Below are 27,390 nucleotides of genomic sequence, written 5' to 3' on the forward strand. Positions count from 1 at the left end.
CGCTCCTGTCACATCCTATGTATAGCAATGTTACAATATTTGGAAATGTGTAACGTCAAGTCTGTGATTAATTCTATCTGATAAAGCATGACTTCAACTTTAATTTGATAACTCATTTACTTCTCTACTCCAAATATGAAAGAAGTTAGAGCAGATTTTATACCGGAAAATACTGCCTTTGGGCCTCATTGCTTTAACATTGAGTCAAGACAAGTTGTAATCGACCCACGCACCAACGTACTACAAAATATATAATAAGTTAACCTGTCAACAGAGTATCAATTTACATGTTTTCGATAATCAAAAAGTCCAGGGAAGAAAATCAAGTGTCAAAATTTTCATGTACTTGTATATGCCTCACACTACAGTGCAGCAACACGCTGTGTATTCTTTGTTGGATTCGTTTCTTCTATAGCTCCGGTCCATGAATTTGAAAGGCTGTAAGTTGTACTTCCAACCACGAATTGACTTGATGTGGTCCAACACTCAATATAAATTCAATACGAAATTGAAGATGAAAAGTAATCTACCAAACAAACATCTTTGCGTATAAAAATACACCCGATATCTTATTTTAAAAAGCATTTTTAAGGACTTCCGCGCGGACTCTGCTACAGAGCGCGCACGCTCACTGTCAGATTTTTTCATTGCTAAAATATGGGTTTTGTAACATTGCTACAATGTATCGTCGACGTATGATTCCGCGCTCAATGCGCAGTCTACTGTATTTCTATGGACGTTAAAAACAAGACGGAAGTGGTTATATTTTGAAAGAAACCGGAAGCATATTTCTCTTCCGCCGCTGGTTATGACGTAGCCGGATAAACAAGAAAATGAGGCGTTCCTAACGGAGGCGGACACGACAGTCATTTATTTATTCTCAGTGTTTCAAAACGTCCCGTTTATTCGCTACTCATTTAGAAGATGCAGTCTTCGAAGCGGAGCGAGAGTGACTGGCAAGGGCTGGTTAGCGAGGTGAGTCTGCTGCTTTGTACCGCGTTATGAAAGGCTCTCCAACATATGGACTCTCCTTCTTAGCTGCGTTAAAATAAACCCTATTTACTAGTAATTTTAATAGAATAAAGCACTTGGAAGCTGGGAACATTCACTCGCTGCACTCACGGACACTACATCGGATACACGACCAAATGATATGGGAGTTAGTGATGCTAGGTGTACCTAAGGTTGTGGCTACTGTTAGGTAAATGCTGAAGGAGCAGCAGCTGTTGTTTACTTTGTGTTACTTGTCTTTACACGCCTTATCTGTCATGTTTACCTTTCCATTTGCTGCTATGAACTGAGACATTTGCACAGTCCAAACATGTCCAATATTGTAACGGTATAACTTTTTTCAATTCATTTAGTTAGGATGCAGCGTCTCGTTTTCGAGCACATCATTTACTGTAACTTTGTCTGCATATATCATTTAACCATCCATCCATCCATTTTCTATACCGCTTAATCCTCATTAGGGTCGCGGGGGCATGCTGGAGCCTATCCCAGCTGACTTCGGGCGACAGGCGGGGTACACCCTGGACTGGTCGCCAGCCAATCGCAATATATCATTTAACCTTCTCTGTTTCTTTTTGTTGTTTGTGCTAGTTCCTGGTGTGTAAACGCAAGCTAGAGAGTAAGAAAGAAGCCCTCCTCATTCTGTCCAAGGAGCTGGACACCTGTCAGCAGGAGCGAGACCAGTACAAGCTGATGGCCAACCAGCTCAGAGAGCGTCACCAGGTGCTGAAGAAGAAGTACAGGGAGCTCATTGTGAGTGGACTACATCGTCTTTTTTTTTTAATATGCGTTATTTCTGTTTACAGTGCTTTCAAATAGCACAGATGTTGACAATACTATCTTAAACAAACATGAGCGGAATAGAGGTGAAATGTGGCTAATACTGCAAGAGACAATTGCAGGTCTGGGAGGTTGGGTGGAACTTTCTGATGTTACCTTCTCTGTGTTTGAGGATCCTACTTCCATGACAGTGGTACTTATACGCTGCATGCCTCGGTTTGAGTCGGGTTGCTGTGCTTCATTCAAACTATTTGACTTTCTCTTCCCCTGATGAATCCCCATCATTTTCCTCCATCCACAAACACATATCTGCAATTTGCAGGCCGCTGCTGCAGCTGTTTTACGGCAGTTTCTGTGGTGTTCTCCTGGTTCGTGCTTTTCCTGCGCATTGTTGTTTCCAATCCAATCCAGTCTGTTACCATGTTGTCAGCCGATGAGTCTTCTTGCACCCCGCCTCTCGCGGACTATGAGGTTATTTTCTTTCGTTGTCTTTTTGTAGTTAAGGCAGGTTGTTCCCATAAACTGGTGAGTTTTGGAAACCACAGGCTTGGGTATCTAGCCCATGTCCGTCCCTGTGGGGTCTATTACCTCTCTTCAGCTGTCTCTACATGCTGCCACAAGGACTTTCCCCTGTCGTCAGCTGATCTTTCTCAGCAGTCACTGGATGTATCCAGATATTCAGCTTTCACAAACAAAGGACAAGATGTAAACAATCAAGTGCAAGCACATAGTGGAGAATGGACTTGTTGTTGACACAGGAGAATTTTCAGGTGGGCACTCTCTTGTGGACGGTGGTCTAGGGCGGTGTTTCCCAACCTTGATTGAGCCAAGGCAGATATTTTATATTAGAAAAATCTCCTGACACACCATCCTACAAAAATATTATATAAATGGCAGCAGGTGGATGCACAGGTTAATTATGTACCTCCTGCCATCTTGTGGAAGAGAATTTAATAGTTCTGCCTGTCATTATAAATCACTGGCATAGCTAGATAAACAAAGATACGCTATTTGTGGTGAATAAATACTTTTTGGACCAAATCATCTAATGCTGTAACTACAGGGCCACGAGACAGTGGTTGGGAATCACTGATTTAGGATTCACATCTTCAGTAGTAGACCCCAGCTCTCACTGGCTGTTTCGGCCATTATACGTACCTATACACCCTCGGCTGAGAAAGGCCCTACGGGGGTGATCAAGTCCCCGGAGGGTGTGCACCAAATCACCCAAGCGCCAAATCCTTCTGGGGTGGTTCAAATTTAATTGTGGTGGGCCGCCACAAGTAAATGAATGTATGAAAAACCCTGCACACTGCCACAATAACGGTGTCATTTTGCACAATTTAGGATGGTGACCCATCCTTACCGCCGGAGAAACGCAACCAGGTAAAATCCCCCAATATCCAGTGATCGTCCATCCCTTGCATGCCTTCCTGATTGAGTGCTTTCTTTGCTCCCTGGTCAGGTAAACCTTGCACAGCTGCTGAGAGACTCCAAGGAGCGAGTGAAGCAGCTGACGGAGGAGGTGAAGGAGCTGACTCAGCGCTTGCTCGAGGCTCAGGGGGACAACAAGGTAAAGACGAGGCACGGCCCATTAAATTTGTACAGTTTTCCCAAGTATAAACCGGAAGCGTTGTCTTCTTCTTTATCTTTGTTTTTGCGGCAGCTCCTGCGAATGACCATCACGCGACAGAGGCTAGGGGATGATGAGGTCGGCGCCCGCCACTTCCCCGCCCATGAACGGGAAGATTTAGTTTGCCGGCTGGAGAGAGCAGGCCTTCAGGTACATTTCAATGTCGTCCACTAAATATTCCCGTATGGAATGCCATGGGAAGTTTCTTTGTTTTCATAAAATTGAGTTTCTCGGAATGCGACTGTGAAATGGCGATCACTTTAGTTGCCAGTTTTCTTGAATCCAGCATTAGTGTCAGTTTGTCTTTGTCAACTTATTTATTGGTTCTGATTTCTCTGCTCTCATAGAGCAAATTGTTTTGTATATTGTATCGTAGGATGTATTCTATTTCACATGTTGGATTGCAAAACATCATTTATGTTGCATTGTTTGTGGTATCTTATAAGGCAGTGATCCCCAACCCCCGGGCCGTGGGTCATTTGCTACCGGGACGCACAGAAAGAAAAATAATTTCCATGATATTTTATTTTGAAAAGTTGCCGGATTCTCTCTGTTACATCCGTCTTACTTGACGCGTGTCCATTGTGCGTGTGTTAACTTTCTCTCGCCGCACAGATAGACTACTACTGTATTTTTAGCATTTTTCTTTCACCTCATATTTGGTCTCAAATGCTGATACTACGTGTGAATGCATAAAGGTAAGTTTTGATGACTTATTGAGTGCTAATGTGCACATTTGTAAAGTTAATTCATGCTAGCACACTGCCTTTTGCCACACACGTCAAACAGCCATGTAATAAGATAATAATCTCTCCAGATTATTAGATTTAGAAAACTCCAGAGATAAGATATATTAGATCGCAGTTGTACATTGTATTATTGTTATGAATACCATCAATTGTAAACATATCAGTATAGCATCATTTATGATATATTTTGCATTGTTTATCATGTCTTATGTATCGAATAGGTGTTGAATATAATATCGATATTGAATCACGTATTTTATCGTAGCTCATACATGCAACGTATCATTTTGTAACAGATATCCTAAGATATAGCGTGTCATATATTGGATTGTAAACCTTATTTGTATTATGTCATTGTACGTATACAGACCTGCCAGCATGGTTGCATTTTTGGTACGTGATACTCATTTTGACTCTTAAATGTGCTTGTACGCTTTGCTGCTCTCAGTTATGCATTTTGTTGCATTTCGCTCATTTCAGTTTGCTTGTTCAGTATGACAAAAAAAAATCTTTGAGATTTAATTACCATTGTTTGCTAGTGATAAGAAGCTAACAAGCTCTCAAAAAGGCACTACCCCCCTCCACTTGGGTGTTTAAAAAATGTCCATCCGTACGAGTGGAGTTTTTAAAAAAGATATCTGTCCATGTAGAAACAAATTCACCGGCTGTCTTGCCTTTTGGCCAACGGAAAGCCTGAAAAATCAACCACAGCTGACTTGGTCTCACATTATAACACATCTGGTCATCAGTTAAGTGAGATATTAGATGTACAATGATGCATACATTATCAGCACTCACTTAAACGCAAATCAAAAATGAATATAAGAAAGTCCCATAATGTGTAGTGTATATCAGATATTGCAGAGTAAAAGTATAGTATTTCACAAGTCATTTTTTATATCATATACCGTATCGCATACATTGTATTGTAAAATATATTGTATATTGTGGTGTATAACAGATGGAGGAGATGGAGCACAACAGGAAGGCTCTGACGGACGAGCTCCAGGACGTGAAGGCGGAGCGCGGTGTCTACAAGGAGAAGGCAGAGCGCCTCAACGTGGAGCTCAACCACATCCTGGGCAACCGTGAGGCGCGCATCATTGACCTGGATGCCCTCTGCATGGAAAACAGGTACAGTGCAGGCCAAATGTTTGGACGCACACAACACAACTGATGGTCCCAACCCCATTAATAAGGCAAGAAATTCCACTAAGTAACCCTGACAAGGCACACCTGTGAAGTGAAAACCATTTCAGGTGACAGCTCATTGAGAGAACACCAAGGGTTTGCAGCACATCAAAAAAGCAAAGGGTGGCTACTTTGAGGAATCTAAGATATAAGAGTTATTTCACACTTTTTTGATAAGTACATAATTCCACTTGTGTTCATTCATAGTTTTGAGAATCTACCATGTAAATTAGTCATGAAAATAAAGAAAGTGCATTGAATGAGGTGTTTCTAAACTTTTGGCTTGTACTGTAAACCAAATGGATCCGCTCTGTCGCTTATCTAGTTTTTGGTTTTCCATTTTTTGTTCTTGAAAGGTATTTGCATGAGCGTTTCAAACAACTACAAGAGGAGGTGAACCTGCTGAAATCAAACATCATGAAGTACAAGGTAAAGGCTCAGTTAAAGGCTAATAAATCCCTAACAAAACTCTAAATAATGCTAAAATCTTTGCAGACGGCATTAGAGAGAAGGAAAAACTCCAGCAACTATGGGAAATCTAACAGTCCACTCACAGGTGTCCTCTCGGCCAAACAAGGTTAGTGTGCAAATTTCATTTAACGGCCTGTTTCTAACCTTTATTTACCATATTGACACAACATCAAAGACAAATAAATGGCAAAATGAATAAAAGGCAACCTATTTTCTCCCTAAAGACCACCCTGAATATGATGACCCAACAAAATCAAAGCCAAAAAAGATACAATGAATAAATCAATGAAATGTAAGACAACCCATTTTCTGACTTTTTTCGAGGGGGGAAAAAAGACCACCCTAAATATTAGATGTGCCGACATAACCAAAGACGTAAAAAGAGAAATGAATAAATCTCTTGAATACAAGATGACACTTTCAGTTTTTTCTCTCTCAGTCCAGGAGATGCTCCTGGAAGAGCACGGCTGCAGCCTCCCCGCCACGCCGCAGTCCATTTCTGACCTGAAGTCCCTGGCCACGGCTCTTCTGGAAACCATCCACGAGAAGAACTTGGTCATCCAACACCAACGCCACACCAACAGGTGACTAAATTATCCACCACCACGTGGTCTAACCCGCCTCCAAAGCAAACACTACGTAGATCTGCTGTATTCGCTTGGCAGGATACTTGGAAACAGAGTGGCAGATTTGGAAAGGAAGCTGAAGACGCTGGAGGTCGCAGGGTTTTGGAGTCTGCCAGGTGTGTTGTAAAACATTTTAATTACATTTTGTACCTCAATCCATAAACGATTTAAAGGTGCTGTGCCTCTTCAGCTGCAAATTACACTTTTTTTTTTAAAAACAAAACATAGAGGAAGAACACCACCACCGGCTAGCAGATACAACCCCTGGCAAAAATTATGGAATCACCAGTCTCGGAGGATGTTCATTCAGTTGTTTAATTTTGTAGAAAAAAAGCAGATCACAGACATGACACAAAACTAAAGTCATTTCAAATGGCAACTTTCTGGCTTTAAGAAACACTAAAAGAAATCAAGAAAAAAAGATGTGGTAGTCAGTAACAGTTACTTTTTTAGACCAATCAGAGGGAAAAAATTATGGAATCACTCAATTCTGAGGAAAAAATTATGGAATCATGAAAAAAACAACAACAAAAGAATACTTCAAACACACCACTAGTACTTTGTTGCACCACCTCTGGCTTTTATAACAGCTCGCAGTCTCAGAGGCATGGACTTAATGAGTGACAAACAGTACTCTTCATCAATCTGGCTCCAACTTTCTCTGATTGCTTTTGCCAGATCAGCTTTGCAGGTTGGACCATTTTCTTCAACTTCCACCACAGATTTTCAATTGGATTGAGATCCGGACTATTTGCAGGCCATGACATTGACCTTATGTGTCTTTCTTCAAGGAATGTTTTCACAGTTTTTGCTCTATGGCAAGATGCATTATCATCCTGAAAAATGATTTCATCATCCCCAAACGCCCTTTCAATTGATGGGATAAGAAAAGTGTCCAAAATGTCAACGTAAACTTGTGCATTTCTTGAAGATGTAATGACAGCCATCTCCCCAGTGCCTTTACCTGACATGCAGCCCCATATCATCAATGACTGTGGAAATTTGCATGTTTTCTTCAGGCAGTCGTCTTCATAAATCTCATTGGAACGGCACCAAACAAAAGTTCCAGCATCATCACCTTGCCCAATGCAGATTTGCGATTCATCACTGAATATGACTTTCATCCAGTCATCCGCAGTCCACGATTGCTTTTCCTTAGCCCATTGTAACCTTGTTTTTTTCTGTTTAGGTGTTAATGATGGCTTTCGTTTAGCTTTCCTGTATGTAAATCCCATTTCCTTGAGGCGGTTTCTTACAGTTCGGTCACAAACGTTGACTCCAGTTTCCTCCCATTTGTTCCTCATTTGTTTTGCTGTGCATTTTCTGTTTTCAAGACATATTGCTTTAAGTTTTCTGTCTTGACGCTTTGATGTCTTCCTTGATCTACCAGTATGCTTGCCTTTAACAACCTTCCCATGTTGTTTGTACTTGGTCCAGATTTTAGACACAGCTGACTGTGAACAACCAACATCTTTTGCAACATTGCGTGATGATTTACCTTCTTTAAGAAGTTTGATAATCCTCTCCTTTGTTTCAATTGACATCGCTTGTGTTGGAGCCATGATTCATGTCAGTCTACTTGGTGCAACAGCTCTCCAAGGTGTGATCACTCCTGTTTAACTGCAGACTAACGAGCAGATCTAATCTGATGCAGGTATTAGTTTTGGGAATGGAAATTTACAGGGTGATTCCATAATTTTTTCCTCAGAATTGAGTGATTCCATAATTTTTTCCCTCTGATTGGTCTAAAAAAGTAACTGTTACTGACTACCACATCTTTTTTTCTTGATTTCTTTTAGTGTTTCTTAAAGCCAGAAAGTTGCCATTTGAAATGACTTTAGTTTTGTGTCATGTCTGTGATCTGCTTTTTTTCTACAAATTTAAACAACTGAATGAACATCCTCCGAGACTGGTGATTCCATAATTTTTGCCAGGGGTTGTATTACCAATAGTGGTTTAAAACAACACCTTGAACAAATAAAGGTCTATATTTGTCACATTTAAAAGACAAACTGTGTAAAAATTGTCGTGGGCCGGATAAGATGACTGCCGTTCATGGCTTTCATTCACTGCTGACTAGTATTCACGTACATAGCGCCTGCAAACGTCCAGCAGCAATCTCAGAGAAGCGACCGACAATTTGGAGTCATCGTGTGGTTGTGGTAGGCCACGCATTCAATGACAGCTATCGTTTGCAGCTAAACTTTGTCAAATCGCTATCAGTAACTGACAACAAACATAAGTGACGTGTGTGTTACAAGGGGTGTGGCAGGAAGTGGACGAAATATACAGTTTTGGAAAGGTTGACGCCCCCTTGCAGTATCTAACCCAGGCAGACAGCACCTTTTTAATTGGAAAAAAAATGCTTTTGCTAACAAACCCTTCACAAATGTCCCCTTATTCTTCATATAGTATTGTACATCCTTTATTGTAATGACGTTTTGTATATTATATGTATGTGTTGTACACCTTATCACATATCAGGTATATTATTATACTTTACATTGTATCGTTGGAACTGGGCGGCTTTTTGACTCGTCGAAATGGATCTGCCCTGTACCGTGTTTGAATTTCCATTTTTTGCACACAAACTTGAGAATTTTTTGGACATAATGGTGTGTTTGTTTTTTTTTCTCTCCCCTGCGACTGCATCTCAGGCCTGACGTACCGCATATCCATTGGGATCGGGAGTATGTACTGTATGTCTTCTATCCCGTTTAGCTTAGCCCCGCCCATCCACTGTGTGTTCATTGACCACCCCATCAACTGTCTGTAGCTCCCATTCTCTCCACCAGAGGGGGATGTTGCGCCGCTTAAGAGGCTGCCAACGACGGCGCGCCATCATTCTCAGCGCTATAAAACTGACAAGCGTCCATTACTGAAAATGATTGCCCACATTACAAACACATTTAGGGGAATGTGCCCATTATTAGGGAATTTGTAGGCCACCACCGCAGAGCGGGAGAGAGAGAGAGAGAGAGGTGTGTGTGGGATGATGCGTATTTAACAGTTATTTGTTTGGAGTGAAAACCAAATGATTGATGGAGCACCCCTCACGTCACCCTCACCCTCATGGTCCTCCATTTTTGTTTTGTTTTTGTTTTACTCACACTTGAATGGTCCAAAACAGGTTGATGGGCACATTTTTGTGTGTCTTTGTGTGTAGCATATGGGGTGTCAGGCTGAGAGGCTAATGAAGACAGATGACAGGGAAGTGAGGCTTTGATTATGGCGTCATTCACACTGTCGTTCTCACAGGGGCTCGGCACGACATCACGCCGAATGAAAACCTCCTGCCGGAGCTTTGTCCTACCCGGGAGACGACGTCACAGCAGCAACATCCACCCAAAGGTAACAGTTACAACACAGTGTCTAACTTTTTCTTAGTTAAAGATCATCTATATGAGAGGAGCACTTTGCTGGTTTTAGGAATCTGTTGGTAACTCATACTTTGAACAGAAATCGTGGGCTGGTCTGATGTCATTCCTGTGCCTGATTTGGCCCGTGGGCCACCAGTTGAATAGCTCTGCCCACACCAGTGTGCCACACAGTGTCCCTTTCTTTCCTGCCTTCTCATTGGTGCAAGCTGCCACAAATGTCATGGCATTTTAAAAATGTGAGGCAAATTCTCGTCCACTGACATTCACAAACTGTTGAGTGTGAAATGTGTGTCCATAAATATGGATGCCCTGAAGTGGCCACATTCTTTTTCTGCAACGGTGCGCTTCTGAAAGTCTTTAACCTTTTTTTTTTTTTCCCCTTTTACCTGCATGTCCAAAAATATGGGTCAGTAGTCCCCCAAAGTGCGGGCTGAATTTTGCCGAAGAAGAACAAGCAAAACTAAGCTGTTGCTCCCGTGGAGGTGTGTCGTGTCACACTTGCCTGGTGTCCTCTTGTTTGTGTCTCCGAGGCTATATTTAGACTGTTGGCATGGAAGCACTTCAGTCACATTGAAATAACTTCTTACATCTACACAAACATTGTGATGACTTTTAAGGCCGGGGGCCAGTTTGCTTTTGTGGCAAGGGGGCTAGTGTCCCGCCACATCTTGCAGATGGCACTGTTTTTTTCTTTAGTTCCAATATGTAATTGTGTAAAAAAAAAAAAAAAAAAAGCATTTTTGTCTAATAAATATATTTTTTAAACAGGTTATCCACGGGGTCTTAAAAAGTGTATGAGCATTACTTTTATTTAAAAGAAATGCATAAACTTTAGTCTCGCTTTTAAATGTTTCAATTTTCAATCAAGAAAGCCGACGTACTTGGAAAAGATTGGTACCGATTTGTGGCTCCGATTTAATGTGCGGCTTAGGCCAGTGTATGGAGACATACATTAGCTTGCCATAGAGTGGTGTTAGTTAGGTTAAGCATTTTTTTATTCCAAAGTGAAAGAGCTGAGAATAAATTCATATGCAAGTAATTCCAGGCCTCTGATTTTGCTTCATGTCTTCTGTACGTTTTTGCCAGTACGGATGTGAAATGGTTCTTAAATTCTATTCATTATTGTCTTAAAAAAGTTTAAAAGTCTTAAATTTGACTTGTTGAAACCTGCAGACACCCTGTTAAATAAAATAAAATAAAAATAAATGAATACATTTTTAAAAATTTAAATCAGATCCAAATAATGGAAAGCAGAGTTATTGTCTGACCTCATCCAGCCAATGGCACTATTTGTCTTCATTTGCAATTCATTTTATGTTAATAAAAGACAGGAGGTCCTTGGTTTACGGCATTGTTGTTTCATGGTTAAATTAATTCAACTTTTAACTTCATTTTGGTCCATAAATACAAGACTCGCCGCCGAAGAATACACTATGTGCTGAGTATCGGCTGCACTCTCGCAATCGCCATTAAAGATCGCATTGTAACATCCACCTGAATGATGAGGAAGCGCTTGATCAACAATCTTATTATTGCAAAAACAATACAGGCTGCTACCCACCAAACCACGCCAAAACATCAGCAGCAAACTGTAGTGTCCTCTCCACATGCAGCCACACACAGTCAGGACACAAGTTATGCTCACAGATGGTCGGAAATCACAAAACTCTAACACTACAGTACCCAAAACTGCCAGGTAGCTAATCCTCTGAAAGCGAAAGTAATAACCAAGCAGCATAATCGTCTGATTGAGATGGAAAGGTTGCTAGTGCTTCAGGTTTTTTTTTTAATTACGGTTTCATTTAATTCTTGTATGTAGTAGTTTATTACAGTATTTTATGTCCTTCATGTGTTCTGTGTACAGTGTGAGTGACTTGGGAGTTAATTTAGCTACAATTTAGGTATAAGATCTGACTTGCAATCTCGGAACGGAACTCGCAGGTAACCTGAGACCACCTGTACACACTAATGGTCCAGTTTGTTATAATATCACTGTTTATTCCAAGTGTTTTTTTTTGATAAAGTAGTGACCCAATTGTACAAAATGTATAAAGAAATAGATAACATCTTCCATCCATCCATTTTCTTTCCCGCTTCTCCTCTTTTAGGGTCGCGGGGGCATGCTGGAGCCTATCCCAGCTGACTTTGGGCGACAGGCGGGGTACACCCTGGACTGGTCGCCAGCCAATCGTAGGGCACATATAGACAAACAACCATTCACACTCACATTCATACCTATGGACAATTTAGGGTCGCCAATTAACCTAACATCCTGAATCCATGTTTAAACACTAAAAATAATGGGCAAGAAATGGTAGGGCCCTACCACATCCAGCAGAGGGCACTGTTTTCCTTTGTTTCCAATATGCGCTCCATCCTTGCTTCCAGATTACACTTTTTTCACCCAAAAATATAACACCACCACCGGCAAATCACTGTTTATAAATAATATGTTATATAATGAAGTGTATCATAAATACTACTATATTACTAAATGCAATTCTTAAAAAAAAAACAACAACAAAAAATTCAGGACCAAGAAAAAAACATGTTTAAAATGACCCATCTTTGTCTTTTCTTCCTCCAACTAGCATCAGATGACACAAGATCCCATGAATCACAGTGGGAGCGTCACTCCGTCACCAGTAGCCATCTTGGTGCAGATGGGGCCGAAAACGAAGGGGTGCAGAGAAATGGGATTGAAGTGACAGGAGGAGGAGACACGGTGACGCCTCTGGAAGAGGAGGAAGAAGTGCGTAGTCCGGTGGAGGAGGAGGGACGGGAGGTGAACGGCGCCGAGGAGGAGGACCTCGCTTCGATGGTGGAGGAGGGAGAGGATGCGGCCTTGGCGTTGAATGTTTCTCCCGATGAATCGCAACTTACATGGCTTACCATAAAACACGAATCAAACTACAACTCCCAGGATACACCTGGACTACAGTCAGAGGAGTGGGACATCCGTTGTCAATCTCGTGACACATGTCAGAACTTGGCCTGATTGTGAAACCATCAAAGACTTGAGTGTCAGAGAGGGAGCTCTTTCTTGGATGAAAAACTTCAAACCATCTATCCTCCAGGAAGTCTTCTCCCCCTGCAATTAGATCAATTCCCATTGTTTGCTTTCTTCATCCTCTTGAGGGATGCTTGTGAAGTTAGCCATCACCGTTAAGATGTGCCTTATACAACGTCACCATTTAAAAGCTCAATCAAAAATCCACATTGAAGATTTTCTGATGTTCTAACAGTAATGTTTGCCCCTCGAGCCAGTTTATAAGCACCTAACGTGAGAAAAATACATCATCTCCCTTACTTGTTTGCTCCACTTTTGAAAGAAGAAACACTGAAATGCTCACGTTTCAAATATAGGCTTCACGACACATCTTAAAATAAAGCTCTGCCAACTATCAGTCAGCTACAGACGTGGGAACTAGAGCCCCACCGATAGGGGATTTCTGGGGCCGATGCCGCTATGGGGGCTGAAAACAGTCAATATCCAATACAGCCCGTTGATATACACAGGATATATATACTGTACATGAACATACATTATTATAATACCCACAATACGATTTAACACAAAGAAGCAGAAGACGAAAATAATAAATAATGAAAATAAGGAAGTTTAATTCGTAAGACTGTCAACATAAGGACATGCCTCTTTGTGATTTACTTTTAGGTGTTGCTACAAATCCGTAGTGTTCTTTGCTTTGCTGGTGCTGGAGGCCTGGCTAACTTGCACACTACAGATGTTGCATCTCACTCGCGCCTGTTTTGAGCCTTTTGTGAAGTGGCTCCACCACATACTCTTCTCCTCTGCCTGCCAAATGAAAATACATACATTTCGTGCATTTTGGTTATTAGCCTAGAATTTTATTTTATGGTTGACCATTTTACTCGCCTGAAAGTGGTAATACATAGGTTAATGTCAGGTGGTTTCTAACTAATACATTATGTATTTATAAAAGGCTTATTCACAAAAACCTCTTCCCAACATCAATTGGTTATATTTACTAGCTATTGAAAACTTCTATCTGCATCCACTGAGTATTGACAAACAACTCAAAAACAAATGCTGAAGAAAAAAAGTGAAAAAAAAAAGTTGACTACAAACGAAATAAGATATAATCAAAACATGCATCATGTTACTAGACTTAATACAAGGGACTAAACTATATTTTATGTAACAATATAATTACAACTAAATACATTCCTTTGAATGAAAACACTAACTTTTGAATGTATGAGCCCCTGTACATCCTGCATGGAAGTATGGAGAGAAGTGGGACGCCGTGTATGTCTGCACACATCTTTATTACACTTGAAAACGCTGCATAAGAGTCTTGGATAATGATGGACATGTGAATGAACACTTGCATCTATCTTTGTTTATTGCAACTTACACGGGGTTAAAACACTGTAATACGCTTTCTAAAACTTGCGTGGAAAAATACTAGAAATGTTCTCCCTGACAGGCCCTGACAGCGTGGCAGTAAAGTGTAGTGTTATATTGTTTTACAAAGTCACAGCTTACCGTGGTGTAAAAAAAAAAAAAAGTCGTTTGTTTCGCCGTTCCTCGCCGAGTGAGGCAGGAAGAGCGGCACCTTGCTGCTCTGTCTGTGTGTGAGGGGGGCAGGGCCAGGTACTCGGGCAGGGAGCAGCACAGTGAGACACACAGGAACGGAGTGACAGAATCTCTGCACAGTAAAAAAACAAAAAAGAGACTATATCAGTTACATGTTCACCGATATTGATTAATCAGTGATATGTCATAATCGGCCCACTGATAAATCGGTCGGGCTCTAGTGGGAACTGTAAATTTGATTTTCTTCAGCAAAGTTGCTGTTAAAGTGTGCCTGTAATGTTAGCACTGTAGCTCAGATAGCTACGCTAGTGTTGCTAATGTCCTCCTGTGCCCACTTCGAGGCACCTGAGGGGACCAAAATTATACATCGGTCAGTTTTAAGGCTAATTGTGTGAAATGTGACCAGGATTTGTTTTTATTTGATGACCATGAAGACGTATATAATTGATAACTGAATATATGCCTATACAGTCAGCCCTTGTTTATCACAGTTAATTGGTCCCAGGGCGACCGCGATAAGTGAATTTCTGCAAAGTAGGATTCAATATTAATGGAATATTTTCAGGGCTAGAGCATAGAAAACCTGTTTATGACTTTCCAAATATGTTTTTTAACATTATTAGAGCCCTGTAGACATTAAGTAACACCCTTATAGTCACCTTTACACTCGCACAGGCTACGGGATCACTGCAGGGACACCAGACGGCCGCTGCTTTAAGCATAGCATGATACAGAGCTAACTAGTTAGCCTCGAATTTATTTTAAACTTAAGAAAGGGTTTGAAATGAAGTCGGGAAGGACAAAGTAAGAAGCCAAAAACATACCACTTCCACATGGAATGGGAGGATAACTTTTTTTCACTATGTCATGTCAGACATGCCATGGCTGACTCCAGGCAGTGTGAAGGTGATCTAATGTCATGTCTCATCAATGTAACATTACTGACGCCTAGTGGCCAGAATACTACATAGAACTTGTCTTTCAATATTTTTTGACTAATAATAGGTCATAGTCAAACACGAAACAGCAATCATTTATTTACGAATTTTCGAAAAACTGCAATGGAGTGAGGGAGCAGTATTTGAACCGCAATGTAGTGACGACTGTACACTCTTTACCTGTGGAATGGATTTGGTTCCATTGACACCCATTTTACCTTGATTCAAAAGTAAAAAAAATATATATATATATATATATATATATATATATATTACATTTGCATTACTTTTATGAGAGAGACCGTTTTGGCACCTAAGGGGAAAAGGTTAAGTATTTTTAACCTTTAGTTTTTAAATCATAAATAACTTTATTTTTCAGGGGTCCTGAAGGGTTTCATAGAAGGGTTAGATCATTAGCATTAAAGCTACAGACGCGCAAAATGTGTTCCCATTGGGGCTTACTAAAAGCACTTTTAAATTGTCTAAATTCTAAAATGAAAAAAAAGTAGTATAATATGGGACCTTACTAACTTTTGCAGGTGACAGCTGTTCTCTCCCCACCACCATGGAGCCCACAACTGCTTACGCAGTACAGTTTCTATGTTTTTAATCCCAAATGTGAGTAATGGGAGCAGTAGCGTAAACCCCGAGCTTTGTTGGCGCCAGGCAGCTGATTTGGCACACTCTTTTCCTCCGCCCCAAAGGAGTTTAAACACCAGATGGGAGTGTGAACTAATGAAGTTGCAAGATAATACTGCATCCTCGCATGCCTTAAAGAAAGATTTGCATATTTGTAAGGAAAAACGCACACAGTTTTTGGCAAAGATGCTGCAGCTCTTGTGGGCCTTGTGTGACATATATTTTGTGTTTCACCACCTTAGCTCTGAATGTCAACACTTTAATGGAAATGTGTTTTTTTTTAAAGATGGTGCAATAAATTGCTAATGTTTAAGAAGCTGCTGTTTTATTTTATTTTAATTGGATCTCATTTATTATGAAGCTGAGACAGCATCACTGAAAGAGTGGCGCAACTTCTTTTATTTTATATGTAAATGTTGTGGCCAAATATACTGTTGCAATAAATAAGTCCAATAAGTGGTGTCGCTATTTTATTCATGATCTGTTTTTTAATCTAAAATAAGTAAAATAACAAAACAAAATAAAAATAATACAAAAAAATTATTTTAAAAAACAAACTATCAAGAGCACACGCCCACTTCTTCATGTGCAATGGTTTGAGCTGACACTGGACACTGAAAATTTCCTCCCCATGTATGGATAAAAATTGTTATATTACAAAGTACTGTCTTTTACCAAAGATACATATTCCAAAGAAAGAATGTTAAAAAAAAGCACAAAAATGATCCCAAAAAACAGAACGACACAGGAACCTGAAGTCTAATACTTAAGAATTGGAATGTAACCAATATTTTTGGGAAAAACGTGCCCTACAGTCACAAGAAATTTGAATTTGAACCACTGTGGTGCATGACATCCCAATTTTACGAGACTTCAACTCTGCAATCATCAGAGAATTAACTCCATGTATATGTTTTGCATTTTTGAAGGTGACATTTTCATCACCTTCTAAAAAAAAAGAAAAAAAAGAAACAAACAAAAAAAAAAAACCCAGGACGGCCAGGACAAAATATAAACACCGGACGCGTACTTTCAAAAAAGGACTTCTGGTCACCCACCATTACACGTCCACTAGGATTCCAAATTCTTCTGCATTCTCTTTGTGGCAGAGAGGGGGTGGTCGCTGCAGCATCACCACCATACTTTCCACTGCATCCCTGTACCACCATCGCACCTTAGATTAACATGCAAGGAGCACGCTAGTAAACAAGTAAACAACACTTCCAACAATCCAAGGACAAACATGATGAGGTAAGCACTTCCGGGTGTTGTAATGTTAGCCTTAGCAACGATACGCCTTGTTATGCTATGTAGCCTGCTAGCGGTTAGCCTATCGCCAGCCGCGTTTTTTGCGGGGTGTTTTGTGTTGCCAATGTGATGTTTCGCGACACAAAGTCAACATGACTCAGTGAATTAATGGTGGCTTTGATGTGTAACGTGGTCAAATAAGCAGTGTAGATGTGTAGCACGGGTTGCTAGCTAGCCTAGCATAAATAGGATGCACTTACAGGTGTCACGTGATTTTACCCTCCGGAAGTCCCACCCAAAACGACAGTACGTGAGCAAAAACGATATCTAGGGCATATAAAATATACTACTTACAAGACAAAAAGTTCGGGACATTTCACATACATTTCAGGATGAACCTAAAATGTACTACTGTATAACTTTTACAAGTGAACTTAATTTAAGCTTCTCTAATTCTGAACGCACATGTTCAATACGTGACGTACTTAACGTACAACTTGCTGTTCTCTAACATAACAATTGTCCATATCCCTAACTTTTTGTGAGTAGCATGCATGTAGTTTCCGTTTGTTGGTAATTTGGGCGTGTGTAGTGATACGAAGTGATCACCTTTCGTCGCCGATATTGAATGTATTTTTTTCAAAAGTACGAGAGAGGCACTTCTAGGAAGCGGGGTACGTTGTCACATGACTCCATCCACCGGAAGTGAAGTTTTATTGTCCAGTTTTGCTTGCCATTGAAAAAGGCATTTGGTCGTGATGCGAAGTCAGCTGGGATAGGCTCCAGCATGCTCCTGCGACCCTAAAGAGGAGAAGCGGCATAGAAAATGGATGGATGGATGGATGGATGGATGCATTTATTGTATGATAGAAGTAATATAGTATTTAACTGCTAAATATAACGTGCATAAAGAGTTCCAATAAATGATTAAGCCTACTAATATTCTGACGACAGCATATAATCTTCTTCCTGACGAATAGAACCCCTGATCTTCCTACACTTCCTACAGCTAACAAGTGATGGGAATTGTGACTCTTTTAAGGGAATCGATTCTTTTGGCCTGGCGGTCTTTGTAACAATGATTATATGTCTTCCAGGCGTGACTGGGACAGGGGACGAGGCGGTAATGGGAGCTCAAGGCGTGGGGGCCAGCCTCGAGCCACAATGGAGTCCGCCATGATGGCACTCAACAGGCCTACTCCCCTGCAGATCAACCCATTTACTGAACTGCCCTACACGCCTCGTTACTACGAAATCCTCAAAAAACGTCAGCGTCTCCCTGTGTGGGAGAACCGAGAGAATTTCACCGACATCCTCATGCATCACCAGTGTTTCGTCCTGGTTGGGGAGACCGGTTCTGGGAAGACCACACAGGTAAGGTGGCCTGGATGCTAATTAATTAAACCCTTGAACTCATTCAACACCAGCCATTTCTCAAAAGACAACCCCTTCAGTACCGTACATTTTAGACGATTTTGACTGATCTTTCAAGGCACACAGAATATTGTGTGCTATGGCTTTAAATATAAACATAGCCCCTATCATGTCTTTCATCAGTCTCCCGTCTTTCATCAGAAAAAAAGTTTGTTTCCACCTTTTTCGGTTCTTTATCAATCTGCAGTAGAACATAGGTAAGTTTCAGGAAAATATCAGTTCCTGACTAGAAACTGGAGAAAAACTGCATTTCAAACATAACTTTCACTTTGACAAATATTTTGTGACAGCTCACATATCTAAGCAAACTATGTGTGTGCACGCATGTGTATGTGCATGTGCATGTGCATGCAGTAAAATTGCCCTACAATGCGTAACCTTCTGCACACTACACTCCTCCATGCTCTCTCACTTCCTCCTTCCTGTCATGTGTGATTTTTCCATTCACATGATCCCTGCCGAGCTCTTATCAAATGTACTTCTTCCACTTTGTGGCCGTTTTTATGGCTTAAAAAGTGCTCTGAAATGTTAATGCATTAATGGAGAGTTGCATCATCACCTCTTTTTGCCTCTCGCGCACAAAAACGTAAAAGACGTATAAATACGTTGCTGGGATCGGGCGTTGGGGATTATAAAAACATATAAATATGTCTTGGGTATTAAAAGAGTTAATTTCCACTTTTTTCAGATCCCGCAGTGGTGTGTGGAAATGGTGCCCAAGAGGGCAGTAGCTTGCACCCAGCCAAGGAGGGTGGCAGCCATGAGCGTCGCCCGGAGGGTGGCTGATGAGATGGATGTGATGCTGGGCCAAGAGGTGGGCTACTCCATCCGGTTCGAAGACTGCACCTCTGGCAAGACAGTCCTCAAGTAAGAACATGCTCACAAATGTTGAGCTCCTCTTCAGACAGACTCTCCACCAAGGCTTTTTTTCCTCTTGTGCTTGCAGGTACTTGACTGACGGAATGTTGCTACGGGAGGCCATGAACGACCCACTACTGGAGCGCTACGGCGTGATCATCCTGGATGAGGCCCACGAACGCACGCTAACCACGGACATCCTCATGGGGGTTCTTAAGCAGGTGGTCCGCCGGAGACATGACCTCAAGGTAACCTGATTGTTTTGTTGTCATCTACTGTCCTGCATTCTGACTTTATTCAGTGACTGGTGGTACAAAAGAGATTTTAAAAAAAATCACATTGACAACATGCGATCTCATTTCTGAGTGACAACAGTTCTCTTGATTATACTGCATCACAAACAAGCACCTTCATTGGGTGAGCAAGTTTTGACTTTGTAGATTGTTTTGATTTCTATTAAGGAAGCAAACAACACTTCACAACACTCGTGCAAGCAAACACCCGAGAAATCCGCCAGTCACGCACCCTCCGCCGAGGAGCCCAGTGCCACGTCCGCCCCCTGCCACCCCACCTCCCACCACCAGCGGCTCCCTGACAACAGACCACACTCTGCCACCCCAAACACGACCAAGCAAAGCATTGGCTCAAGCACGCGCAAGTCCACAAACTCCCAAACACTGCACAGAAACACGGCCACGACTGCCGCTCAGGTTGAAGTTACAGAGATGTCCGCCATCTCCTTGTGTAAAGTATTAACTACATGAGGCTTCATAGCAGCAAATTCAGCAATGTTGCGACTGTGGCGCTTAAAGGGCCATATTGGCTTTCATTATAGGCAAAAAAACCTCATACCTCATACATTTTTATGCCAATATCGGGACATCCCTAATTAATTTATTAAAAGAAAAATGTTCCAGAGAATTGTGGTCTTAATTCTAAGCAAGAAAATTGTGATTCACATTTTGCCAGAATTGTAATTGTAATTCGACAAACACGTCCCTGTCCTTTCCTTCAAACAAAGGCCTAAATGTGACTCTGCAACATACTTTAGTTGTCATAAATCAGATGGATTGTTGCTGGCGGTGGAGGTTATTGGGAATGATCCTCACTCGCCTTTCCCCTCCATCTCCTTCAACCCTATCGCCTTGCCGAATTCGGAAGTTTAATTTGCCTTGATTAAGAGCAATTATGGTGTCCCGCCGAGCGTAAAGCGAAGAGAGAGCAGGGGAGAGAATGTTTGAGATTGAAAACGTGGCAACGTGCTTCCCATCAGAATCCTAATGCACTCTATCTAATGGCTCGAGAGGGAACAGTGTGTACCCAACATGGGGGGGCCAAGGACTGTCGTAGCCCGGTGTAGGTCACTGGCTTCGGAGTGTGATGCCAAGTTCTGCAGCGTAGACCGCCGCTGTTCATCTGAAGTCTTCTGGGGGCCACATTTGCAGAAAGATAAGGACCAGAGGGGCCGGCCTTTTTGTATATAATGTTAAACCTTTACATTTGACCTCACCTAATGGGTAATATAATCATAAATAATGTCATAAAGCCATACATTAAAACATATTTGTTTATTCAAATATCCTCTATATCAGTGATTCTCAGCAAGTGGGTCGGGACCCAAAAGTGGTTCGTGGGTCCCCGGTCTTGCAAAAAAATTAATTCAATTCTGGGATGTCCCGATGTCCTTGAATGCACCTCATGTCTGTGCTATTTGTTTGCTATGTGATGCGTGCCATGTCTTGGCCAAGCTTGAGTGCGAGGGTAAGGACATCGAGTGTGAGCTTAACGCGCCATACGTCTGACACACAGCTAGATCGCCATTATATCGCCTGGAGAAGAGTGTGCCATAAAGAGACGAGCATCTCACTGCTCCAGCTCTCGTTGCGTTGTATGGGGTATGTGCAAATCTAAAAGATTCAATATACAAATGTAACTTTTTTTCTGATTAATTCAGAAGGTAACACGAGGGCCATTTATTCTGGAGACCACCCCCCTGCCTGGGCCAATAGTTCAAACTGGGCATGAAACGCCTGCCTGTCCGCTCTACCGTCATACCTAGGAGTCAGCATTGTGGGTGGAATTTCCTTATGTGACACAACGTGCGCTGCAGCCGTTGAGACACTCTCCGTCTCTCTGTAGCGCAGTGTCCTTCTCCTCACGGCTCTATATGATAGAAGATCTCTGCTGTTGTTAGGCACCGAATGCAAAAACACTAGTCAGAGATCCTCTAAACCAGGGATTCTCAACCGGTGGGTCATGCAACCATTTTAGGCGGGTCGCAGACAGCTAGTGAAAAATTGCATTAAAGCATTACAAATACATTAATAACAATACTACTAAAAATAATACAAATATTATAGTATAATAATAATTTTTTATTATTATTAGAAATACAAATTTAATTAATACAAATACATAATAATAATAAATGCAAATTAATTAAAATTTTGATGAAAAAATTAAATACGATGTTTGACTTTTTTATTTTGAAGTAAATTGAGTAATATTTTAGTAATCTTCCTTCTTAATGTATAGTCATTGCACAGTTATAAGTGAAATATTTCATTTTGTGGCCTTATTTAGTGCAATTTTGATATTTCATTTTAATCTATAGCTATCTATGTATTTGAATAGCCGGCTGACCCATTAGGCAATATAGGCAAATGCTAGGAGTGCCATTGCCACCAGAGGGTGGCAAAAAATTCACCTTCAATATAATTATGTATATCAATGTTCAAAAAGACGATTTGATGCTTTTAAAAAACAAATACATTTGGGTGAGCAAGTGAGTCGTGACTTAATGACTGTTGGAAAACGTGGGTCCGAGTTTGAGACGCCTGCTTTAAATGACAGGAGCACTGTGGGACATACTGCAAAAACATACAATCATCCATGCAAAAACACTACTTTGACAAGAGTGCTTTGGTGTTTTTTGGAATATGCTGCAAAAATGTTTGTTACTCCCAATGCACTGTGATGTTATTCAGGGGCCGCATTTGGCCACTTGAAGTACTTTATTATGGAAACATGCCAACAGACTAACCTTCCTTTATATCCCTGCTCCAGGTTATTGTAATGAGTGCCACCTTGGATGCCGGAAAGTTCCAGCTGTACTTTGACAGCTGTCCCCTTCTTACCATTCCTGGACGCATGCACCCCGTGGAGATCTTCTACACGCCCGAACCGAAGCGGGACTACCTGGAGGCGGCGATTCGCACCGTGATTCAGATCCACATGTTTGAGGAAGTCGAAGGGGACATTTTGCTGTTCCTCACCGGACAAGAGGTAGGATGATTTGTTAGGATTTGCTATTCATGGAAATAATGGGAATTGATCAGTTCCAGTGTCAAACCAGCACCATGGTGACACATTATTTTTGTCATATTTTGGCAGATTTACCTGTGTTAAATGTGTACGAGTTTTGTTAATAGTAAAACTTCAAATACTGTATATAGCTTATCCATTAAGGTGAGGAAGGGGGGGAGGGTGAGTTGTTGTTGGGATGGAAAGAGGAGACGAGTGACCCACATTCTGCCCTCCTCACGATTCCCTGAAATTAAGTCATTTATATTTTTTCCCTGCTCACTATTGTTCATTGATGTGTAATGGAGGGCAGGGTTCACTTTCGGAATTATGAATTTGGTTACAGCTGGGTGGGCGCACACGCACCTACACACACACACACACACACACAGACAAACACACACACACACCCGGACACGCACACACAGAAAAGCTCAACAAATACTTCCAGATAATTGCAAGCAGATGATGGAAATGCAAACAACTTTATTTGTACTATTTGTATTAATGCGGCCAATGCAAAAGCACTTGTAGCAGAAAGTGTTTGTTTGCGGCACGCGCCCATGCCGCTTTTCATTGACCCAAACACGATCGATACTTGGCGGTTTAAAGTTGTCCCCCCTGGAGAAGAAGGACATTGATTTTTACATTTAGCCGGCACACTTTTATGGAGAAAAAAATTGGGACGCACCCGCGTAATCGATTCCCAAACCTCCACCAAGGAAGTTAGCTGGACTGTGCTTAAGCTACATATTCATTTTAAGGACAAGATAACACTAGTAAAAGATCCTCTGTGACAGGTGCTGTCGGCTGTTTTTAAGAATCTACTGCAAAAATACTTGTCAAAGAGCTCCTACTGTATGTCACAGGAGCTCTTTGTTGTCAATCATGGAAGTGTAAAAGAAAGTTAACCACTGTTAATGGTTAAAAAAAAAAACACCAAAAAATCTTAATCTTAAATTCAGAGCCAGCTGGCCCATTAAGAAATATAGGTAACTGCTAAGCGCGACACGGCGGCCAGGGGGCACCAAATTTTTTGGAAAAAAAATTCACCGTCAATATCCATCCATTTTCTAAGCCTCACTAGGGTCGAGGGGGCATGCTGGAGCCTATCCCAGCTAAGCAGGGTACACCCTGGACTGGACTCCAGCCAATCGCAGGACACATAGACAAACAACCATTCACACTCACATTCATACATGGACAATTTAGAATCACCAATTATGCATGAGGTTGAGAAGTTCTGGCTGGATATAGTTGGACTCACCTCAACGCACAGCAAGGGCTCTGGAACCAGTCCTCTTGAGAGGGATTGGACTTTGTTCCACTCTGGCGTTGCCAGCAGTGAGAGATGACAGGCAGGGGTGGCAATTCTTGTTGCGCCCCCGGCTTGTGGCCTGCATGTTGGAGTTTAACCCGGTGAACGACAGGGTAGTTTCCCTACGCTTTCGAGTGGGGGGACGGGTCCTGACTGTTGTTTGTGCTTATGCGCCAAACAGCAGTTCAGAATACCCACCCTTTTTGGAGTCTCTAGAGGAAGTACTGGAGCGTGCTCCCTCAGGCGATTCCCTTGTTCTGCTGGGGGACTTCAATGCTCACGTTGGCAGCGACAGTGAGACCTGGAGAGGCGTGATTGGGAGGAACGATCCCCCTGATCTGAACCCTCACGGTGCTTTGTTATTGGACTTCTGTGCTTGTCAAAGATTGTCGATAACAAACACTATGTTCAAGCATAAGGGTGTCCACATGTGCACTTGGCACCAGGACACCCTAGGCCGCACTTCCATGATTGACTTTGTGGTCGTATCATCAGACTTGCGGCCATATGTTTTGGGCACTCGGGTGAAGAGAGGGGCGGAGCTGTCAACTGATCACCACCTGGTGGTAAGTTGGCTCCGATGGTGGGGAGGATGCCCGTCAGACCTGGTAGGCCCAAACGTATTGTGAGGGCCTGCTGGGAACGACTGGCAGAGCCCCTTGTCAGGAAGAGTTTCAACTCCCACCTCTGGTAGAGCTTCGACCATGTTCCGTGAGAGGTGGCGAACATTGAGTCTGAATAGGCCATGTCCCGTGCCTCTATTGTTGAGGCAGCTGATCAGAGTTGTGGCCATAAGGTGGGCGGTGCCTGTCGTGGCAGTAATCCCAGAACCCGTTGGTGGACACCAGTGGTGAGGGATGCCTGTCAAGATGAAGAAGGAGTTCTATCGGGCCTTTTTGACTCATGGGACTCCGGAAGCAGCTGACAGGTATCGGCAGGCCAAATGGTCTACGGCTCTGGCAGTCGCTGAGGCAAAAACTTGGACATGGGAGGAGTTCGGAGAACCCATGGAGAACGACTTCCGGGCGGCTTCGAAGAGAATCTGGACCACCATTCGGCGTCTCAGGAGGGGGCAGCAGTGCACCGTCAACACCGTGTATGGTGGGGATGGTGTGGATCGGTGGAAAGAATACTTCGGAGACCTCCTCAATCCCACCAAAATGTCTTCCTATGAGGAAGCAGAGCCTGGGGACCCCACGGTGGGCTCTTATCTCTGGGGCTGAGGTTGCTGAAGTTGTCAAAAAGCTCCTCGGTGGCAGGGCTCCGGGGGTGGATGAGATCCACCTGGAGTTCCTTAAGTTCATGGAGGCTGTAGGCATGTCTTAGTTGACACAACTCTGCAGCATCGCATGGACATCGGGGGCAGTACCTCTGGATTGGCAGACCGGGGTGGTGGTCCCCCTTTTTAAAAAGGGGGACCGGAGGATGTGTTCCAACTATCATGGAATCACACTCCTCAGGCTCCCTGGTAAGGTCTATTCAGGGGTTCTGGAGAGGAGGATCTGCCAGATAGTTGAATCTCGGATTCAGGAGGAGCAATGTGGTTTTTGTCCTGGTCGTGGAACTGTGGACCAGCTCTACACTCTCAGCAGGGTCCTTGAGGGTGCATGGGAGTTTGCCCAACCAGTCTACATGTGTTTTGTGGACTTGGAGAAGGCATTCGACCGTGTTCCTCAAGGAATTCTATGGGAAGTACTCCGGGAGTATGGGGTATCAGATCAGCTAATTCAGGCTGTTCGTTCCCTGTATGACCGGTGTCAGAGTTTGGTTCTCATTGCCGGCAATAAGTCGGACCCGTTTCCAGTGAGGGTTGGACTCCGCCAGGACTGCCCTTTGTCACCAATTCTGTTTATTATTTTTATGGACAGAATTTCTAGGCGCAGCCAGGGCGTTGAGGTGTTCCGGTTTGGTGGCTGCAGGATTGAGTCTCTGCTTTTTGCAGATGATGTGGTCTTGCTGGCATCATCAAGCCGTGAACTTCAACTTTCCCTGGATTGGTTCGCAGCTGAGTGTGAAGCGGCCGGGATGAGAATCAGCACCTCCAAGTCCGAGTCCATGCTTCTCGTCCGGAAAAGGGTGGAATGCCATCTCCGGGTCGGGGAAGAGGTCCTGCCCCAAGTGAAGGAGTTTAGGTACCTTGGGGTCTTGTTCACGAGTGGGTAGTGACCGAAAGGACAAGATCGCGGGTACAAGCAGCCGAAATGTGTTTTCTCCGTAGGGTGGCTGGGCTCTCCCTTAGACATAAGGTGAGTAGCACTGTCATCCGGGAGAGACTCTGAGTAGAACCGCTACTCTTCCGCATTGAGAGGAGCCAGATAAGGTGGCTTGGGCATCTGGTCAGGATGCCTCCCGGACACCTCCCTGCGGAGGTGTTCAGGGCAAGTCCGACCGGTAGAAGGCCTCGGGGAAGATCCAGGACACGTTGGAGAGACTATGTTTCCCAACTGACCTGGGAACGCCTCGGGATCCGCCGGGAGGAGCTGGACAAAGTGGCCGGGGAGAGGAAAATCTGGGCCTCCCTGCTTAGGCTGCTGCCCCTGCGACCCAATCTCGGATAAGCAGTAGAAGATGGATGGATGGAGTCACCAATTAACCTAACCTGCATGTTTTTGGAATGTGGGCGGAAACTTGCATCCTGTAGCCGTAGCTCCTTTATTTATAATGAACTTCCATGACATCAGTGAACATCCAGAAACCCTTGGTTACATTGGCATAGACAGACGTCACTTATTGTTTGACTTTCCTGATTCTGACTCCTTAGTGGAAGTCCGATGTAGCACGTTAAAGGCGGGGAACTGTGTCATTTATGCACCATGAATCTGGAGGTGTTTAATCATGTTGATCGGGCACCCTCCTTTGCACGATGTCATTGTGTTGCAAATGTTGCACTGAGCCGACTGCTCTTTTTTTATGAAGTTAAGCCAAACTTTTTGGTCGCTTCTTCTTTGTTGGTGTCCGGCTATTTCTTCAACAAAACTAGGAATCTCTGCTCGAAACGAGCCCTAGTCTTCAGTGATGATTGAGGATGCTGCAGCGACGGGAATGAACCACAGGCCTTTTCTTTGCGGCTGCCTTTAGGGAAGCTTCTTTGGTGGCGCGGGTGTCTTTGTGGACCTTTGGAGAACCGTCGTGGTGATGTTGGCGTTTTGGATGGCTAGTGGGGTATGGTGTGTTGGGGGTCAATGTATTTTTCTCTCGTCGTGAAGTTTTTCTGGAGCGTTTGGTGCGA

The 27,390-nt window shown here is 42.8% G+C and overlaps 2 protein-coding genes and 1 long non-coding RNA gene across 6 annotated transcripts in view; 2 read left to right on the forward strand and 1 right to left on the reverse strand.

Moving 5' to 3' along the window:
- Nucleotides 1–811: 811 nt before the first annotated feature.
- On the forward strand, nucleotides 812–16,316 carry LOC129167895 (coiled-coil domain-containing protein 149-like). 4 transcript variants are annotated; one of them, XM_054752572.1, is made up of 13 exons: nucleotides 812–975; nucleotides 1,603–1,764; nucleotides 3,139–3,177; nucleotides 3,257–3,364; nucleotides 3,458–3,574; nucleotides 5,135–5,307; nucleotides 5,721–5,793; nucleotides 5,860–5,941; nucleotides 6,275–6,419; nucleotides 6,501–6,577; nucleotides 9,119–9,151; nucleotides 9,720–9,812; nucleotides 12,433–16,316. In XM_054752572.1, the coding sequence occupies exons 1-13, from the start codon at nucleotides 925–927 to the stop codon at nucleotides 12,837–12,839; spliced, it is 1,560 nt and encodes a 519-aa protein (XP_054608547.1). In that variant the 5' UTR covers nucleotides 812–924; the 3' UTR covers nucleotides 12,840–16,316. The 4 variants fall into 4 exon arrangements, with proteins under 4 accessions (XP_054608547.1, XP_054608549.1, XP_054608548.1 ...); XM_054752574.1 differs by lacking the exon at nucleotides 12,433–16,316 and adding an exon at nucleotides 11,950–12,423; XM_054752573.1 differs by lacking the exon at nucleotides 9,119–9,151.
- LOC129167896 (uncharacterized) lies at nucleotides 14,095–17,537 on the reverse strand. The gene is made up of 3 exons (XR_008566182.1): nucleotides 17,509–17,537; nucleotides 17,059–17,174; nucleotides 14,095–14,535 (listed from the first exon to the last, which is right to left on the reverse strand). It is a non-coding gene; the product is annotated as an uncharacterized LOC129167896 (long non-coding RNA).
- Nucleotides 17,080–27,390, forward strand: part of dhx15 (DEAH (Asp-Glu-Ala-His) box helicase 15) — a 33,114-nt gene continuing 22,803 nt past the window's right edge. Inside the window, exons 1-5 of the mRNA XM_054752570.1 lie at nucleotides 17,080–17,251; nucleotides 18,346–18,622; nucleotides 19,371–19,549; nucleotides 19,629–19,788; nucleotides 22,607–22,825. Of these exons, the coding sequence (XP_054608545.1) occupies nucleotides 17,244–17,251; nucleotides 18,346–18,622; nucleotides 19,371–19,549; nucleotides 19,629–19,788; nucleotides 22,607–22,825 (843 nt within the window). The 5' untranslated portion in view covers nucleotides 17,080–17,243. The remainder of the gene's footprint in view (nucleotides 17,252–18,345; nucleotides 18,623–19,370; nucleotides 19,550–19,628; nucleotides 19,789–22,606; nucleotides 22,826–27,390) is intronic.

This window comes from Dunckerocampus dactyliophorus, chromosome 15 (genome assembly GCF_027744805.1).
Source record: "Dunckerocampus dactyliophorus isolate RoL2022-P2 chromosome 15, RoL_Ddac_1.1, whole genome shotgun sequence".
NCBI lineage: Eukaryota > Metazoa > Chordata > Actinopteri > Syngnathiformes > Syngnathidae > Dunckerocampus > Dunckerocampus dactyliophorus.

What these genes read in the sequence shown, in the direction of transcription:
- LOC129167895 (XM_054752572.1), top strand. Translation starts at nt 925, where the DNA reads ATGCAGTCTTCGAAGCGGAGCGAGAGTGACTGGCAAGGGCTGGTTAGC. An exon ending in AGGCTCAGGGGGACAACAAG is followed by an intron (nt 3,365 to 3,457) that starts GTAAAGACGAGG and finishes TTTTTGCGGCAG; the next exon opens with CTCCTGCGAATGACCATCAC. An exon ending in GCAGCAACATCCACCCAAAG is followed by an intron (nt 9,813 to 12,432) that starts GTAACAGTTACA and finishes TCCTCCAACTAG; the next exon opens with CATCAGATGACACAAGATCC.